Consider the following 19,190-nt stretch of genomic DNA (forward strand, 5'->3'; position numbering starts at 1 on the left):
AAACATGTTATACTTACCTCCTCTATGCAGTTGGTTTTGCACAGAGAAGCCCAGAATCCTCCTCTTCTTGGGTCCCTGGCTGCAGCTCCTGGCCCCTCCCTCCTGTTGAGTGCCCCCACAGCAAGCCGCTTGCTATGGGGGCACCCAAGTCGAGCTGCAGCTCCGCGTGTCCATCCTGACACAGAGATGCTGTTCAGCCCAGCCCCCCTCTCTCTCTCCTGATTGGCTAGCTGAGTTTGATTGACAGCAGCAGGAATCAATGGTGCCGCTGCTGTGTCTCAGCCAATCAGGAGAGAGAGTCCCGGACGGCTAAGGCACTCGTGAACATTGCTGGATAGAGAGGGGGCTCAGGTAAGTATCATGGGGGCTGAGGGGCGGCTGCTGCACACAGAAGGTTTTTTATCTTAATGCATAGAATACATTAAGATAAAAAAAAAAAAACTGAATTTACAACTCCTTTAAGGCTTCACAAACATTTTAATAATCCAAACCCTTGCAAGCCAAAATCTTTTTTTTTTTTTTTTTTTTTTTTTTTTATTATCCTTACACATGGTTGGGTATTTAAGAGGAACACAGATTCTCCCTATTTTTTTAAGCCTTAAAAATGTGTTGGGAATATTTTTTCATACAAATAAAATATAAAAGGTATCTCAATAAAACAAAGCTTATTTGTAGCACTACAAAAGAAAATAAGTGAAACCATAGAAAACCGGCAATATTCTAATCATAATAGAACATTAGAAACCTGTGTGGGGGGGGGGGAGGGGGGGATGGCCCCTATTTACTAATCTAAGTGAATAGTCTCTATTCCTTTAGTAGATCAACCCTAAATTGAAGCACATTGTTAGCAAATGTTATATCTTTCATGCTTTAAGTAATAATAAATTAATATAAATGTAATTATATAAAACATAAATATTTATAGATATTCTCAAAGCTCATGGCTAGAAATGTAACAAAAAAAGGCAAATACATAAAACTCTCTCTCTCTCTCTCTAATTTATATATATTTATTTATTTATTTTGTAATTTTTTTTTTCTATGTGAACACAGATTTGAAGTGGTCACAACTTTTGGTAACATTTTCTAATTGTCTCTTTTTTTTTTTTACATCTCCTCGTGTCCAACAGGTTCTGTCTCTAAGCAAAAACAATATTCTTAAAAATGAATATCTATGTAAAAAGACTGATAATGCTAAACAAATGTAGAAAATGTGAACTTACAGTTGTTGAGCGGTTGATGAGTATAGTGAATCCTCTCCTTTCTGGCTCTGACAATTTTAGCGCTTTCTCATTTCTACCAAACTTCCACTTTTTTAAAAAATTTCCTTACACAGTTAGTGAATGTGAAGGGACATGATCTTCCTTCATGAAAAAAGTAACTCTAGTTAATGCTTCCTCATTGCAATAGAACTGTGTTATGTTGCAATGAGGAAGTCCATGTGACGCTGAATCTTAAATGCAAATCAGCTGTATTGTTTAAAAAGGAATCTAATTATTTTAGTTGTTAACACATCACTGTGATAAAAAAGGTATGAGGACTGATAAATGTTCCAGGAACCACCTAACATCTATCAGCCTTACCAAAGAAACAGGGTTTTTTTTTCCAGCCTAATGGACTTTCCCACCATATAGTTGACTATATCTACATATTAGTAATGTGATATACTCTTGGCTGCTAAAAAATAAAAGAATGTATAAAAAAAAAACACAACAATATAGAATATGCGATTGATGTACAATAAACGTTGTAATTAAATGTTATTAAAAATACCTTTTTTGTAATTTTTTTTTTTTTTTTAACATTTAATTACAACATGGATTGTACATCAATTGCATATTCTATGTTGTGGTTTTTTTTTTATTTTTTTTATTTGCCATAATTTTTTCCATGAAAATTGAGTTTCTCTTTAATACACAGGGTACCTATTCCTTCCCAGCATTTGGTAGGATCCTCCTAGCCAAGTGATCAATGTCCTGAATTATTGGTTTATTCAGACTTTAGCCACGAGCTGAGGATTCTTTGCATGTATATTATAATGTTTGGATTCTTTTATTTGCCTTTTAATAAATAGTATCATCTGCATTCTGTGGTGCACCTGTGATATGTAAATTGGTTTTAATGCTTAGCGTACCTGGATATTCTCCATTATCTCCAATTATTCTACATAAATTTGCAGATTTTTTTCTTTTTTTTTTTATCATATAAATAGCGGGGGACGTTAAAAAAAAAAAAATAGACAAGTACATCTAGTTCAACCAATAGAAAAAAAATAATAAATAATCAGAAAACCCTCCATATACTGAACCCTATACACAAAATTGATCCAGAGGAAGAAAAAAAAAAAGAAGACGACCTCTAATAAAGCATGGTCCTTTTTGCTCCAGCGGGGTAAAAAAATCCTTTCTGAGCCACCAACACAGTCAGATATTCCCTGGATCAACAATCCTTGGTGTTATTACTAATGATGAGCCGAACACCCCCTGGTTCGGTTCGCACCAGAACACTGCGAACAGGGGAAATGTTTGTTCAAACAAACAAACTCTATTGAAGTCTATGGGACTTGAACGTCTAAAACCAAATGGCCTAATTTTGAAGGCTTAATTGCAAGTTATTGCCCCAAAAAAGTGTATGAGGGTCTGGGTATTGACCTGGGGAACATGTAGTAATGCAAAGTTTTTAAAAGCGATCGTTTTTAAAGGAGCACTGATTAACTGATTTTAATGAGGCTTAAAGTGAAACTATAAAAATGAAAAATTCCTTCACAAATCGTGCCTGGGGGGGTCCCCTGAATGTGCCTGTAAAGTAGTGCATTTCTACAATGTATGTAGCCTGCTGCAGCAATACTGACATTTCTAAAGGAAAAAAATGTCATATACAAATATAAATACAAATTTCAAATCGCATGTACTTGTCATGCAGGTGCAGAAAAATTGGGCCTTGGTTGTTGGTGGTTGACACCATAACCCCTCGCAGTTACTCTTGCTGGGCGCAGAAATGGGCCCTGCTGCTAAAAATTGTATAGAAATTTTGAAATCGCATGTACTTGTCAAACAGGTGCCAAAAATTGGGCCTTTGAGGTTGCTGGTGCCTGAACACCGTAACCAACCTCTCACAGTTACTCCTGCTGGGCACAGGAATGGGACCTGCTGGTAAGAATTCCATACAAATTTGAAAATTGCATGTACTTGTCATGCAGGTTCCAAAAATTGGGCCTTTGGTGTTGGTGGTGTCTGAACACTGTAAACCCTCAAAGTTACTCCTGCTGGGCACAGGGCACAGGGACATGGCCTGCTGTTTAAAGTTGTATACGAAATTTAAATTGTATGCACCTGTCTTACACATGCAGAAAAATTAGGCCTTGGGGGTTGGTAGTAACTTAAACCAAAAACATTTTTGTAACCTGGCAGAATCAAGGTAGATGAATAGGATAGGAAGCATATGCAGTCTTCAAGGGATGGCAGACCCCTAGCAAATCCAGTTAATTCAGCATCAGGGGCTTGATAGCTGTTGATCCAGGACTGATTCATTTTGATAAAAGTCAGCTGGTCAACAGAATCTGTGGACAGCAGCACTGAACGTCCGTTTGGAAAGTACGTTGGAAGCAGGAAAGGCCAGTAGCTCCATTGCATATTAAGCAAGTTCTAGCCAGTTCTAGGCAGTGCGGATGCTGATGCACAGGGCCGGTGGGCAATCGTGATCGCTTCCCGCTGAGAGAGAATGACGGTTTGCTGTTGTAAACACAGCCGACCGTTCTTCTCTCTTAAATGATCACAGAGTGCCTGTGATCCTTCTATATAGGAGCACAGGTCTCTTTGGTCATTTCACAAGTCCCGCCCCCATACAGTTAGAAAACACCCCCTAGGTTCACACTTAACCCTTTGTTCAACCCTGGGTTAACCCCTTCCCTGCCAGTATCATTATTACAGTAACAGTGCTTATTTTTAACATTGATTACTACAGTAATGTCACTGGTCCCCCCCCAAAAATGTCAGTTAGGGGGTCCGATCTGTCCACTGCAATGTCACAGATCACTGTCATTACTAGTGAAATAAAAAGATAAATCTTTCCCCTAGTTTTCCCCTACTTTTGCGTAAACCAATCAAGATTTTATTTTCCAAAAATATGTAGCAGAATACAAATTGGACTAAAAGGATGAAAAATCTTGATTTTTTTTTTGAAATGTTCTAATATATATATATAATCAAAAAAGTTTTTTTTTTGCCCAGAATTGTCGCTCTTTTTTTGTTTATAGTGCAAAAGATAAAAACCACACAGGTGATCAATTACCACCAAAAGAAAGCTCTATTTGTGGGGAAAAAAGGACATCAATTTTATTTTGGTACAGCGTCGCACGACCGCGCAATTGTTAGTTAAAGTAATGCAGTGCCGAATCGCAAAAAATGGCCTGGTCATTGAGGGGTCAAATCTGTGCTGGCTCACACTAGTGCGATGCCAGACATCGCATGTGATTCACATCACATGTGATGTCTGTGGGATGCAATTTCAGTCTCACAAACTGTATGGTTGAAATTGCATTGCATTTGCGCCAAAATGGTGCAGGTCCCTATTTTTGGATTGCACTGGAATCGGATCACATGGGTGTTCACACCTATGCAATCTGATTTCTGCACCATTTCACAGTTCGCACTGCGATCTTTGAACCAATCTGGGGGTGTCATTAACTTTACATTGACACCCCCAGCAATTTGCAGATCTCAGTGTGAACCACTGTGCGATTCTGGTGCAATACGAGAACCAGCACTGAATTGCAGGGTTTCCCGCATCGCACCAATGTGAAGAGAAACCAAATGGATAAAGTTAATAAAGTAATTTTGTGATGCATCAATGTATAGGTAGATGATGGGAAGGAAGGAGCTTATTAACAGAAAGGGGTAAAGCTATTTCCAGTGCTGGCAAAGACAGAGGGGGGGGGATCAGGGAGACAGATGGGAGGGAGCCAGGGAGACAGAGAGGGGGGAGTCAGGGAGACAGAGGGGGGGGTCAGGGAGACAGAGAGGGGGGTGGGGATCAGGAAGACAGATAGGGGGGTTCGGGGAGACAGATATGGGGGGTTCCGGGAGACAGATATGGGGGGGGGGGGTCAGGGAGACAGATGGGGGTCAGGGAGACAGCGAGTGGGGGGGAGCCAGGGAGACAGAGAAGGGGTGGTCAGGGAGACAGAGAGGGGGTGGGGATCAGGAAGACAGATAGGGGGGGTTCAGGGAGACAGATAGGGGGGGTTCAGGGAGACAGAGAGGGGGGGGTCAGGGAGACAGGGAGGGGGTGGTCAGGGAGACAGAGAGGGGGGGGTTAGGGAGACAGATGGGGGGTCAGGGAGACAGAGGTGGGGGAGTCAGGGAGACAGAGGTAGCGGGGTCAGGGAGACAAAGAGGAAGGGGGTCAGGGAGACAGAGAGGGGGGGGGATCAGGGAACGATGGGGGGCGAGGTGAGAGCAAGTTTTGGTCAGTGACAGTGATCACTCACTTGGAATGGTCCCGGGGGACTCACTGGCTCATTCAGCAGTGTTGTATTTCAGTGTGGTTGTCAGCTCAGCTGCTTCTTTTTAATCTTCCTGCCCACCTTTCCTTCATAGATGGAGCACACAGGAGGGGGAGGGGGAGGGGGAGAAGGGATGTGTGTGAAGCTCAGGGCAGGCTGCAGGTATGCTGGAGGTGGAGTGGATGGAGCAGTGTGGGAATGGATTGGACACAGCTGCACCTCCCAAGCCGTCACCTGCTCTGTACACACACAGAGAGCAGAGGACGGAGCAGCCATTGGAGGAGGGGGGAGAGGAGCAGGTGGATAAGTCTTCAGAAACTAATTTCTACACCCCTCACATTTCTCCTGGTGGCTTATCACTTTTACTGGATATTTCCCCCCTCCAAATCGCACATGGACACATGCAACAGGCCTAACTAACAATCAGGCTCCCCTGATAAGCAGATGGAGACACTACCTCACAACCTGGAATTAACAGAGATTGTTTGAGGATTTAACCCATTTTATTTACAGAACATGCCCACAACTTTGAAGATGTTTTTTTTTTTTTATTGTGAAGCAAACAACAAATAGGACAAAATAACAGAAAATGGCAATGTGCATAACTATTCACCCCCCTAAAGTCAATACTTTGTAGAGCCACCTTTTGCGGCAATCACAGCTCCCAAGTCGATTTGGATAAGTCTCTATGAGCTTGCCACATCTTACCACTGGGATTTTTGCCCATTCCTCCTTGCAAAACTGCTCCAGCTCCTTCAAGTTGGATGATTTGCGCTTGTGAACAGCAATCTTTAAGTTTGACCACAGATTTTCTATTGGATTGAGGTCTGGGCTTTGACTAGGCCATTCCAACACATTTACATGTTTCCCCTTAAACCACTCAAGTGTTGCTTTAGCAGTGTGTTGAGGGTCATTGTCCTGCTGGAAGGTGAAAATACATCCTAGCCTCATATCACGCACAGAGTGGTACAGGTTTTGCTCAAGAATACCCTTGTATTTAGCACCATCCACCCGCTGCTGAAAAACATCCTCACAGCAGGATGCTGCCACCACCATTTTTCACTGTGGGGATGGTGTTCTTTCGGTGATGTGTTGGGTTTGCGCCAGACATAGCGTTTTCTTTAATGGCCAAAAAGTTCAATTTTAGTCTCATCAGACCAGAGCACCTTCCTCCATACATTTTGGGAGTCTCCCACATGCCTTTTCGCAAACTCAAAACGTGCCATTTTGTTTTTTGCTGAAAGTAATGGCTTTCTTCTGGCCCCTCTGCCATAAAGCCCAACTCTATGGAGCGTACGGCTTATTGTCCTCCTATGTACAGATACTCCAGTCTCTGCTGTGGAACTCTGCAGCTCTTCCAGGGTTACCTTAGGTCTTTGTGCTGCCTCTCTGATTAATGCCCTCCTTGCCCGGTCCGTGAGTTTTGGTGGGCGGACGTCTCTTGGCAGGTTTGCTGTTGTGCCATGTTCTTTCCATTTGGTTATCATAGATTTGATGGTGCTCCTTGGGGATCATCAAAGATTTGGATTTTTTTTATAACCCAACCCTGACTTGTACTTCTCAACAATATTGTCCCTTACTTGTTTGGAGAGTTCCTTGGTCTTCATGGCAGTGTTTAGCTAGTGGTGCCTCTTGTTTAGGTGTTGCAGCCTCTGGGGCCTTTCAAAAAAGGTGTGTATGTGTAATGACAGATCATGTGACACTTAGATTGCCCACAGGTGGACATCTTTTTACTAATTATGTGACTTCTGAAGGTAATTGGTTGCACCAGAGCTTTTTACGGGTTTCATAACAAAGGGGTTGAATACATATGCACAAGCCAATTTTCTGTTTTCTATTTAAAAAAAAATTGTTTTATGTATATATTTCTCTCATTTCACTTCACCAACTTAGACTATAGTGTTCTGATCCATCACATACAATTCAGATTAACAAAGCATTGAACTTAAAGCGAAGTTCCGGCCTCGGGGGTCAATTTTAGCTAAAAATACCATCTCAGGTGTGGGCAGATGAAGCCGCAGCGTCCCTCTTCGTGTCCTCTTCAGTGACGTTGGAGTCCCACAATGCACTGCACCGGCCCCTCTCCTCACTTCCTGGGCAGGCGCGGCATCCCTCCACAGCTTCTGGGCATGCCCAGAAGCTGTTTAGCAGGGAATGCCGCGCCTACCCTGGCCTGCTCTAAAGGCAATTTGACTACTTTCTTTAATAACTACATAAAACAATACTTGTACTTTTACTTTCAGTACTTGAGTAGTAAATTTTAAAATAAACTACTTGCAATACTTAAGTACAAAAAATGTTGAATACTTTAGTACTTCTACTTAAGTTTGGTGCTTAACCACTTGCCGACTGCCTAACGCCGATTTACGTCGGCAGTCAGCCCCTCACAGGCAAAGCGACGTAGGTCTACGCCGCTAGCCTGTGAGGCTCTGGGGAGCGAGCGTGCGCCGCCGGAGGCGCGCTCCTGCTCGCTCACGGACCCCCCCCCGCGCATGTGCCCGGCGGACCCGATGTCCGCCGGGCACTCGTGATTGTCCGTTAGAGCCGGAGAAAGGCAGGCGGCTAATGTAAAAACAGCCGCCTGTCATTCTCCCCTGTGTAAGAATGGAGATCACACGGTTCTGCTATGTAGGACTGTTGATCTCTGTTCTTACACCAGTAGCCACAGCCAATCACAGTTAGAAGCAGGCCCCTAGGGACACACTTAACCCCTCCTTCTCAAAAAAAGTTAACTCCTTCCCTGCCAGTGTCATTTTTACAGTAACAGTGCATATGTATAGCACTGATTACTGTAGTAATGTCACTGGTAACCCCAAAAGTGTCAAAAATGTCAGTCAAGGGTCCGATCTGTCCGCCACAATGTCGCAGTCCCGCAAAAAAAATCGCAGATCGCCGCCATTACTCGTTAAAAAAAAAAAACAAAAATGACAAAAATCTTTCCCTTAGGTAGTAAGCGCAATAACTTTTGCGCAAACCAATCAAAATACGCTTTTTGCGATTTTTTTTACCAAACATAGGTAGCATAAAACAAATTGGCCTAAAATGTTCAAAAATTTTGATTTTTACATTTTTTGGGGGGGAATTTCATATAAAAAAATGTGAAAAATATTGTTATTTTTGCAAAATTGACACACTTTTTTTTGTTTATCAAAAAATCGCACAGGTGATCAAATACCACGAAAAGAAAGCTCTGTTTGTGGGAAAAAAAGGACGTCAAATTTGTTTAGGTACAGCGTCGCACAACTGCGCAATTGTCCGTTAAAGTAACGCAGTGCCGAATCGCAAAATAGGCCCTGGTCAGGAAGGGGGTAAAATCTTCCGGTGCTTAAGTGGTTAAAGAGCACTTCAACTTCTACTCATGTCACTTTTTTGATAGAGCACTAGTACTTTATACATCTCTGATAACACATCGATGTAAAATATATGAGTTTCACCTTTTCAATTGAATTACCAAAATAATTTAACTTTTTTGATGATATTCCAATTTTGCACTTGTATTCTTTAATATCCTGTTATATTTTGTGCAGTTAGGAATGCATCCAGATCTTTTTCAAAATGATCTACGGAGCTGAAAAGAACTAGTTCATTACGGTGTCTACTACACATTTTCTCAGCTCTTACTGCGAAGAAACTTTTCGGTATGTGACAACTAAAGTCTTTAATTCAATTTATTTATACAGTACGTATGAAGGTTTCATTTTTACGTAGCAAAAATGAAAGCTTTAGGCAAAAAATTTCATAAAAAACAGTAATTTAAATGTAAGAAACTTCTCTTGGTGAATCATAATAGCTTTATAATTTACAGCTGAGTTATATCTATTATTATTCACACTCACAGCTTTGGTAACACTTATTTACCAACTATTTTCATCTTAATGTATAAAACATAGAACAGCATTTTAGCTTAGGATGTCAGATTTGATTTTATAACATGCACTTGGACATAACTTTCTAAATAAGAAAACCACAGGAAGTTAGGCAACAGTTTACTCGCTAAGTGCTCAAAGATTTGGGAAATGAGCAGTTAATGCATGCAATCTGCAACAGTCAAGGGACAGACGTCACGAATGGCATCAAGGTCAATATATAATAACACGCGCAATACGTTTATAGAATCCTCTAATAATAGAGGCGGCATCAACACTCTTATTTCTTCACCAAATGACTTTAACCTCTTTGCACTGACATTACACGAACATGTGGCCTCTGTTCAGGTGGGCTTTGATGCTAAGTGGCGGCATATTTGCGTACCAACATATAAACCAACCTGTACCGAGAGCGCGCACCTTGCGCGCTTCCGTTACAGTTACTGGCATCTAACGGAAAGCTCCAGATCGCTACTTGCATTCGAAAGCTTTCCGATCATGTGACCGTTGTGACAGACAATAACGGCAGTCACATGATTATCAATTAGGGATCAACCGATTATCGGCTGATATGCACTTTCCCCGATATATTGGAATTGGCCTCTGAAGTTACCGATATTGCCAATATTTCGGTAAAGTGCTGTACCGGAGTGATGCCTGCAGCTAGAGGTATCACCCCGGTACCGGTGTCCATAGCCGAGGGTCGGCTGTCTTGTAATGACAACTGATGCGGCTGAGAAGCCACTCGGCTGTCATTACAAGGAGCGGGAGGGGACGTTCCCTCCCGCCGCCTTCTGCGGCTCGCTTGGGTCGCCCATCCCACCGGAAGACCCAGGCAACCAGCGTGCAGGGCCGCCGAAGACCCGATCAAAGCCGCATTCTACACAGATCTCCATGTAAAAACCCGGAAGTGATGTCATGACATCACTTCCAGGTACTTGGCGCCAAATTAAAAAAAATTACAGCGTTCAAAGCAGCCAAACTTCGCATTTTGAATGCTTTTAAGTGCAGAGGAGGGGGTGTGGGGTCTTTTAGACCCCCAGATCCCTCCACAAGAGTACCTGTCAAAAAAAAAAAATGTAATGTATGAAAATATCGGCCAATATCAGCCGAAACCGATATGCGATGACCAAAGTATCGGTATCTGCAATAAAAAAAACTATATTGGACGATGACTATTATAAACCTCGCCTTTCTGGCATCAGAAACATCTTAACCACTTCAGCCCCGAATGTTTTTACACCCTTAAAGAGGAACTCCAGTCACCTATAAAAAAATAAAAGTCAACAGCTACAAAAAAAGTGTAGCTGCTGACTTTTAAAAAAAAAAAAACAGCCACACCTGTCCCATGGTCCACCGGTGAGCTCAACACAACCGTCTTCTTCCTCCATCCTCCCTCAGCGGCGCTGGCATCTTAACTATGGGCACCCGGCTTTGACAGCTTGAGGCTTCTCAGCCGGGCACCCACTGCACATGCACGAGTCGCGCGGCGCATCCTGTATTGGTGGATGCAGTCTTCTGGGACCTGCCAGGGTCCCAGAAGACTGCAGGGGGGAGGAAGGAAGAAGAACTTGTGGGAGCAGGTTCCTGTCAAAATCCGGCACCTGCCCTTCCCCCCTCCCCGCTCCTCAAAAGTGCCAATTGTGCAAGAGAAGCGGGGAACGAGTCCTTAAAGCGGAACTTCCCCTTTTGGGTGGAGTTACACTTTAAAGACCAGGCCATTTTGTGCGATACAGCACTGCGTTATTTTAACTGACAATTGTGCGACAATGTACCCAAAAAAATGTGATGTCCTTTTTTTCACACAAATAGAGCTTTCTTTTGGTGGTATTTGATCACCTCTGCAGTGTTTTTTTTTTTGTTTGTTTTTGGGTTTTTTTTGCGCAATTGGCTTAAATTAATGAAAAAATTTGATTTTTGAATCTTTTTTTTTATTGGCTGTGCTGTCTCACAAAAAAATGGGCTGGTCATTAAGGGAGTAAAACCTTCCAGTGCAGAAGGGGTTACAAGAAAGACACGCTTAAACTATATCACTCTGTGTGTAATGAATCTACATAATATATGAGTTTCACTTTTTGAATTGAATTACTGAAATAAACTAACTTTTTGATGATATTCTCATTTTTTGAGTTGCACCTGTATATATTTATTTATTGTTAATATATATATTTTTATTATTTTTTTATTTTATTTTTTAATCTTTATCACATTTTCAGTGTACAAAAGAAAAACACACATAAAATATCAAACACAACTAGTTCAGTTTGACGCGCTTGATGTAAAAATGCAACCTCGAAACAGAAAAAAAGGAGGACACCTTAAAATTTGTAATAAAAAACGCTAAAAGCATACTCACAAACATAAAAGAATAAAACACATTTCATATACAATATATATTGCGGATGACACATGATGCGTACTCAGACTGGTCTGGAGTGGTAAGTGGGTCAAAATTAGTAAGAAGACAGGATCAGCTCAGTTTTCACAGATGACACAAATAGGTCAATAGATAGGCAGGGCAATAACTTCTCATGAAGATATAAAAGTCTTACAGAATGACCTCAACAAAATAACAGAGTGGGCAACTACGTGGCAAATTAGATTTAACATAGAGAACTGTAAGGTATTGCACTTGGGTGCAATAAACCTAAAGGTAAATTATGCTCTAGGAGGGGAACCTCTGGGGGAATCCAGGATGGAGAAGGATTTGGGGGTTCTAGTAGAAGATAGACTAAGTAATAGCATGCAATGTCAAGCTGCAGCTGTCAAAGCCAGCAGAATATTAGCATGCATAAGGAAGGGGATGTATTCCAGAGATAAAACTATAATCCTACCACTTTATAAAACGATGGTCCGCCCACATCTGGAGTATTCTGTTCAGTTCTGGTCGCCAATCCTCAGAAGGGATGTGCTGGAACTGGAGAGAGGGGGGATTGTAATTAAGGGATTGGAGGACCTTAATTACGAGGAGCGATTACAAGCACTTAATTTATTCTCCTTGGAGAGGAGACGCCTGGGAGGGGACATGATAGCAATTTAGAAATATCTCAATGGTGATCTCAGCATAGGTAAAAAACTATTTGTCTCAAGGAGTGCAAGAGGAAACGTGGCCACACAATGAGATTAGAGGAGAGGCGGTTTAAGGGGTTCTTCACTGTAATGTGGAACTCTCTTCCACAAATGGTGGTAGCTGCGGGGAGTATGGCTACTTTTAAAAGACTATTGGACGTGCATCTCACAGATCACAACATTTAGGGTTATGGGAAATGATCAAGCCACTAACACACACACACACACACACCTATACAAGTTGAACTGGATGGACTGATGTCTTTATTCAACCTCAACTACTATGTAACATCTCTACGGTTGGAAAGCTGATGTGTTTCAGGAGGCAAGCTCACTTCCTCAGAGCTAATCTAATACATATAACCTTAGTGGAATAGCTGAATACACAAAATCATTATTTATTAACTATAATTCATCATTCAATCATTATTCATTAACTATTATTAGTGCCCTTTTGTATTACTGTGCCTATTAATGATATAGCTAAATACAAATTATTGAACCCAACAACAACAAAAAAAATCTTGAATCTGTTAAGTCCCATGATAATATGACTTCTCTTAAAGCTTGTGGCAATATATCTTCTTATGTAAGTGTCCTTTAATTTCACAACAGTTGAGAATCAGCAATAGACCTTGACTTACTCTTGAAGGATGCTTGGTTAGGTTCCTCCATGAAAGCTCTCTCAAATATCGACTGGAAAGATTTCCAGAATTTTTCTTTAAAATCTCAATTAACAAGTACATAGAGCATGGGGTTGATGCAGTTTTTTTAACAGCCAGATTTTTACAGAGTGGTATTGCGATCAGTTCAACATACTTGAGATGATGTTTTCCCCATAATGCAAAGATAGTTCCAAGAAGAAGAATAACTGGAGGGGAAACCAGCAGACAAAGAATGCAATAATTATGGCTACAACCATTTTGAACGGCTTTCTAGATGTGGTCTTTGGCAGACTCACCCAGGACAGAGGCTTTTGGAGGGGATTAATTGCTAGCCTCTTGCCTACTTACTATGGGCCCTGGCATTTGAGGGAGCTACCAGCATTTAGGAAGATGTTCTATTATATAATAGAGAACTGTAAGGTATTGCACTTGGGTGCAATAAACCTAAAGGTAAATTATGCTCTAGGAGGGGAACCTCTGGGGGAATCCAGGATGGAGAAGGATTTGGGGGTTCTAGTAGAAGATAGACTAAGTAATAGCATGCAATGTCAAGCTGCAGCTGTCAAAGCCAGCAGAATATTAGCATGCATAAGGAAGGGGATGTATTCCAGAGATAAAACTATAATTCTACCACTTTATAAAACGATGGTCCGCCCACATCTGGAGTATTCTGTTCAGTTCTGGTCGCCAATCCTCAGAAGGGATGTGCTGGAACTGGAGAGAGGGGGGATTGTAATTAAGGGATTGGAGGACCTTAATTACGAGGAGCGATTACAAGCACTTAATTTATTCTCCTTGGAGAGGAGACGCCTGGGAGGGGACATGATAGCAATTTAGAAATATCTCAATGGTGATCTCAGCATAGGTAAAAAACTATTTGTCTCAAGGAGTGCAAGAGGAAACGTGGCCACACAATGAGATTAGAGGAGAGGCGGTTTAAGGGGTTCTTCACTGTAATGTGGAACTCTCTTCCACAAATGGTGGTAGCTGCGGGGAGTATGGCTACTTTTAAAAGACTATTGGACGTGCATCTCACAGATCACAACATTTAGGGTTATGGGAAATGATCAAGCCACTAACACACACACACACACACACCTATACAAGTTGAACTGGATGGACTGATGTCTTTATTCAACCTCAACTACTATGTAACATCTCTACGGTTGGAAAGCTGATGTGTTTCAGGAGGCAAGCTCACTTCCTCAGAGCTAATCTAATACATATAACCTTAGTGGAATAGCTGAATACACAAAATCATTATTTATTAACTATAATTCATCATTCAATCATTATTCATTAACTATTATTAGTGCCCTTTTGTATTACTGTGCCTATTAATGATATAGCTAAATACAAATTATTGAACCCAACAACAACAAAAAAAATCTTGAATCTGTTAAGTCCCATGATAATATGACTTCTCTTAAAGCTTGTGGCAATATATCTTCTTATGTAAGTGTCCTTTAATTTCACAACAGTTGAGAATCAGCAATGGACCTTGACTTACTCTTGAAGGATGCTTGGTTAGGTTCCTCCATGAAAGCTCTCTCAAATATCGACTGGAAAGATTTCCAGAATTTTTCTTTAAAATCTCAATTAACAAGTACATAGAGCATGGGGTTGATGCAGTTTTTTTAACAGCCAGATTTTTACAGAGTGGTATTGCGATCAGTTCAACATACTTGAGATGATGTTTTCCCCATAATGCAAAGATAGTTCCAAGAAGAAGAATAACTGGAGGGGAAACCAGCAGACAAAGAATGCAATAATTATGGCTACAACCATTTTGAACGGCTTTCTAGATGTGGTCTTTGGCAGACTCACCCGGGACAGAGGCTTTTGGAGGGGATTAATTGCTAGCCTCTTGCCTACTTACTATGGGCCCTGGCATTTGAGGGAGCTACCAGCATTTAGGAAGATGTTCTATTATATAATGCAAAAGGATTTGTGCCCAGGACTACTTCCAATGTGGTCTACTAGATTATATCATCTGTCTGGTTTTGCTAACCACGATTTCCCCGAAACCCTATGCATATTACATTTAGGTTTGCTGTGATTAATTGTGGAGGATGTTCCTCCTCCTTTGTTCATGCTGTGTATGTTTGTTTTTTTTTATGTCGCCAGTCATTGCCCCTGTGTGGGTGGACTACGTTCCTTTTTGTATTACTGTGCCTATTAATGATATAACTGAATACAAATTATTGAACCCAAAAAAAAATAAAAAATCTTGACTCTGTTAGGTCCCATGATATGACTTCTTTAAAGCTTGTGGCAATATATCTTCTTATGTAAGTGTCCTATAATTTCACAACAGTTGAGAATCCGCAATGGACTTTGACTTACTCTTGAAGGATGCTTGGTTAGGTTCCTCCATGAAAGCACTCTCAAATATCGCCTGGAAAGATTTCCAGAATTTTTCTTTAAAATCCCGACCAACAAATACATAGAGAATAGGGTTGATGCAGCTATTTATAACAGCCAGATTTTTACAGAGTGGTGTTGCAATTAGTACAACATACTTGAGATGACGTTTGCCACCATAATCCAAAGATAGTTCCAGGAAGAAGAATAAATGAAGGGGAAACCAGCAGACAAAGAATGCAATGATTACGGCTACAACGATTTTGAACGGCTTTCTAGATGTGGTCATACGCTTTCTTCGGATACGCAACAGAATGATTGCATAACATGAGATGATAACGGCTAAGGGAATGACAAAACTGAAGATAAATCTTGAAATGGTTAGATTCTTGTCTAATGCCATAAGAACATCTCTGTCTTCAATGTTATAGGTGCAGACAGTTCTCTGACCAATGACCTTTGTGTCAGAGAATATGAAATATGGCACACTGAAAATCATTGCTAGAATCCAAATGGCCAGAGCCACAAAGGAGGCCAGTCTCGGAGTTCGGTGATTTTGGCACCAAACAGGGTATATGACGGAGATGCAACGGTCAATGCTGATAGCCGTGATTAGGAAGATACTGGCATAAAGATTGATAAAGAAAATAGCATCATTCACCTTGCACATGAATCCACCAAAAATCCATTGAAAATTTAGGGCTACAGTGATAACTCTGAGTATGAGTACAAACATAAAGATGAAGTCAGCTATGGCTAAATTGAGAAACCACACAATGTTAACGGTCCTTTTCATCTTGAAGACGGTGAAATAAATAACCAGCCCGTTCCCTACTGTCCCGAGCAGAAAGGCCAAAGAGTGTCCAATCATGTAAATGATACGAAGAACGTATATCAATCTTTCATCATAGTCATCATAGCTTGGTGTAATAGGTATATTGTGGGTGGCAAAGCTGGTCACAGCCTCTGCTTGGCTGGCATCATCAGTTGGATATGATTCAGTGAAATTCATGATTCTCCCAAAACAAAATCAGGATCAAGAAATACTACAAAAAGTAAATAAAAACAGAAAAGTTTAATAGTCAATGAAGCAATTTAGCCATGTAGAAATATTTAAAAAAAAAGTGAAATATACATTTACTAAAGTTAAATTTTGCTGTGCACATAGGGAAAACGCACTGACTGCAAAACGTGAGATGATTAAGTGAAACATTAATAAAAGCTTAACTCCAGGCACAAAAACTTTCAAATCTCAAATATTTTCCCCAAAAGCTACATGGAATACAAATCTATTTCTATTTTGTGTTCATTAACCTCCCTGGCAGTAATCCCGAGTGTGGCCCGATTTTAATTTTCAGTACCAAAAGCGGTAACCCAGAGCCACACTCAGGGCTACCCTGTAGTGAAACTTACCTTGTCCCTGCAATCCCCCGATGTCCTCCCGCTGTGTCCTCCGGCATACATCTTCTGGTTTCCCTTCCCTGTGAGCGCCGAGATGCAGGGGGGGGGGGGGCGGAACTGGGCGGGAAATTTTAAAGAAAGTACACAAAATATGGCATGATACATTGAAGTCTGTTAGGATTACATTACTGTATCAAACCATTTCACCTCAGCTTTGTCTCTAGTGCTTTGTCCAGTGCCCTGCCTGCACTTTTACTGTTTTATTCCTTTTATTTTTATTAATAATTTGTTATTAATAAATTATGATTTTTTTAAATTCATTTATTAATTTAATGTTTAGAATTTATTAGTTCATTTATTAAATTAATTTATGAATTTATTAATTCAATTATTAATTCATGTATTCATTTATTAATAATTTTTATTCAATTTTACTGTTTTTTTTTTTTTTTTACAATTACCTGGCCTACGACGTAGATTACTACGAAACGCGTAGAAGGAGCTTACCTGCGTCTGACGTTCATGGTGAGTGCAATAATACCTTTTTAATAAAATCTTATGCTGAAATGTACTGCACCATAAGCCTCTTCCTTCATTCCACATACACATATCCCATTGGATTACACTCGAGCCACACATACCAGGAGTTGAATACTCTGCATGCCGGTCTGCCCACAGGACAGAGTGCCCATGGTTCTATGCTGTGTCCATCTGGGGATCTTGATTCTTTAGATGCGCTTTAGATCACTATGAGAGCAGTGATCCACAGTTTCTGGTAAGAGGCCTAAAGATACATGTGGTTGAGGTGTAGGCTACCTTTGTTCACCAAGTGTCAGTCTGGTTTTGCACATCAAAGGGTGGAAGACTATGATTCTACTTCTATTTCAACTTAAAGTGATTGGAATATTTATGGACTTTATTATGATTATGGTTGTCCATTAGTGCTGCATTTTATATATTATCTTTTATATCACCTGTTGATTGATGCTAGCTGCTATTTTCAAATTTTGGATGCGCGGTTCTCTTTATTATACTACAATATAAAACAACAGATTTTCCATGCAAAACAATGTATCGCTTTGACATTCAAAAATACTGACATAATCAGACTGTCAGGGAGGATAAAGTGATTGTAAAGTCTTTTTTTTTTTTTTAATTTCTTTTTAAAATAACAAACATGTTATACTTAGCTGCTTTTTGTAATGGTTTTGTCTAGAGCAGCCCAGATCCTCCTCTTCTCAGGTTCCTCTTTGGCTCTCCTGGCCCCTCCCTCCCGTTGAGTGCCCCCCCAGCAAGCAGCTTGCACCCTCCTGCCCCCGATCGTCAGCGGGGAAGCCGATGCGTGTGTCAGGTGGCTCAGATTGCCGGCTGACACCCGCGATCACTCCCCGCTGAGAGAGAAGAACGGTTGGCTGTTGTAAACACAGCTGACCGTTCTTCTCTCTGCAATGATCATAGAGCCCCTATGATCCTTCTATATAGAATCACATGTCTCTATAGTCATTTCAGAAGCCACGCCCCCCACAGTTAGAATCACTCCCCTAGGGTCACATTTAACCCCTTGACCACCTATACTGTTAAACCCTTCCCTGCTAATGTCATGATTACTGCAACCGTGCATATTTAAAGCACTGTAGTAATGTGACTGGTACCCCCAAAAGTGTAAAAAATGTCAGTTAGGGGTCCAATCGGTCTACCACAGTGTCGCAGTCCCGCTAAAAATCGCAGATCGCTGCCATTACTAGTAAAAAAATAATAAACAATAAAAATTACATAAATATTTCCTGTAGTTAGTAAACGTGATAACTTTTGCGCAAACCAATCAAAATACGCTTATTGCGATTTTTTGTTTACAAAAATATGTAGCAGAAAACAAATTTGCCTGAAATGTTAAAAAATTTCGATTTTTAAATTTTTTTTTTGGGAATGTCATATAGCAGAAAATGAAAAATATTGTTTTTTTTTTTTCAAAATTGTTGTTCTTTTCTTTGTTTATAACGCAAAAAAACAATTTGCACAAGTGATCAAATACCACCAAAAGAAAGCTCTATTTTGTGGGAAAAAAAGGACATCAATTTCATTTGGGTAAAGTGTCGCACGACCGCACAATTGTCAGTTAAAATCATGCAGTGCCAAGTTGAAAAAAGCGGCCTGGTCATTAAGGGGCAAATCCTTCCGGTCTTAATGCACACAAAGTGGATTTATACTGACCACTTTAAGTATCTTTGCAAGCTCAGATATTCCCTTGTAAAGATAGTGATGACATCATCATATTGCTGCATATAGTCTCCCTAACATAAATTAGTATTGATTAGGATAAAT

The 19,190-nt window shown here is 40.6% G+C and overlaps 1 protein-coding gene across 1 annotated transcript; it reads right to left on the minus strand.

The window, feature by feature from the left end:
• Nucleotides 1-15,369: 15,369 nt before the first annotated feature.
• On the minus strand, nucleotides 15,370-16,506 carry LOC309568174 (chemerin-like receptor 1). The gene has a single exon (XM_082273810.1). The coding sequence runs from the start codon at nucleotides 16,477-16,479 to the stop codon at nucleotides 15,412-15,414; it is 1,068 nt and encodes a 355-aa protein (XP_082129936.1). The 5' UTR covers nucleotides 16,480-16,506; the 3' UTR covers nucleotides 15,370-15,411.
• Nucleotides 16,507-19,190: the final 2,684 nt, after the last annotated feature.

The sequence above is a fragment of the Pelophylax lessonae genome (genome assembly GCF_965119305.1).
Source record: "Pelophylax lessonae genome assembly, chromosome: 12".
Taxonomy (NCBI): domain Eukaryota; kingdom Metazoa; phylum Chordata; class Amphibia; order Anura; family Ranidae; genus Pelophylax; species Pelophylax lessonae.

Coding starts and splice junctions, on each gene's coding strand:
- LOC309568174 (XM_082273810.1), bottom strand. CDS start 16,479: ATGAATTTCACTGAATCATATCCAACTGATGATGCCAGCCAAGCAGAG.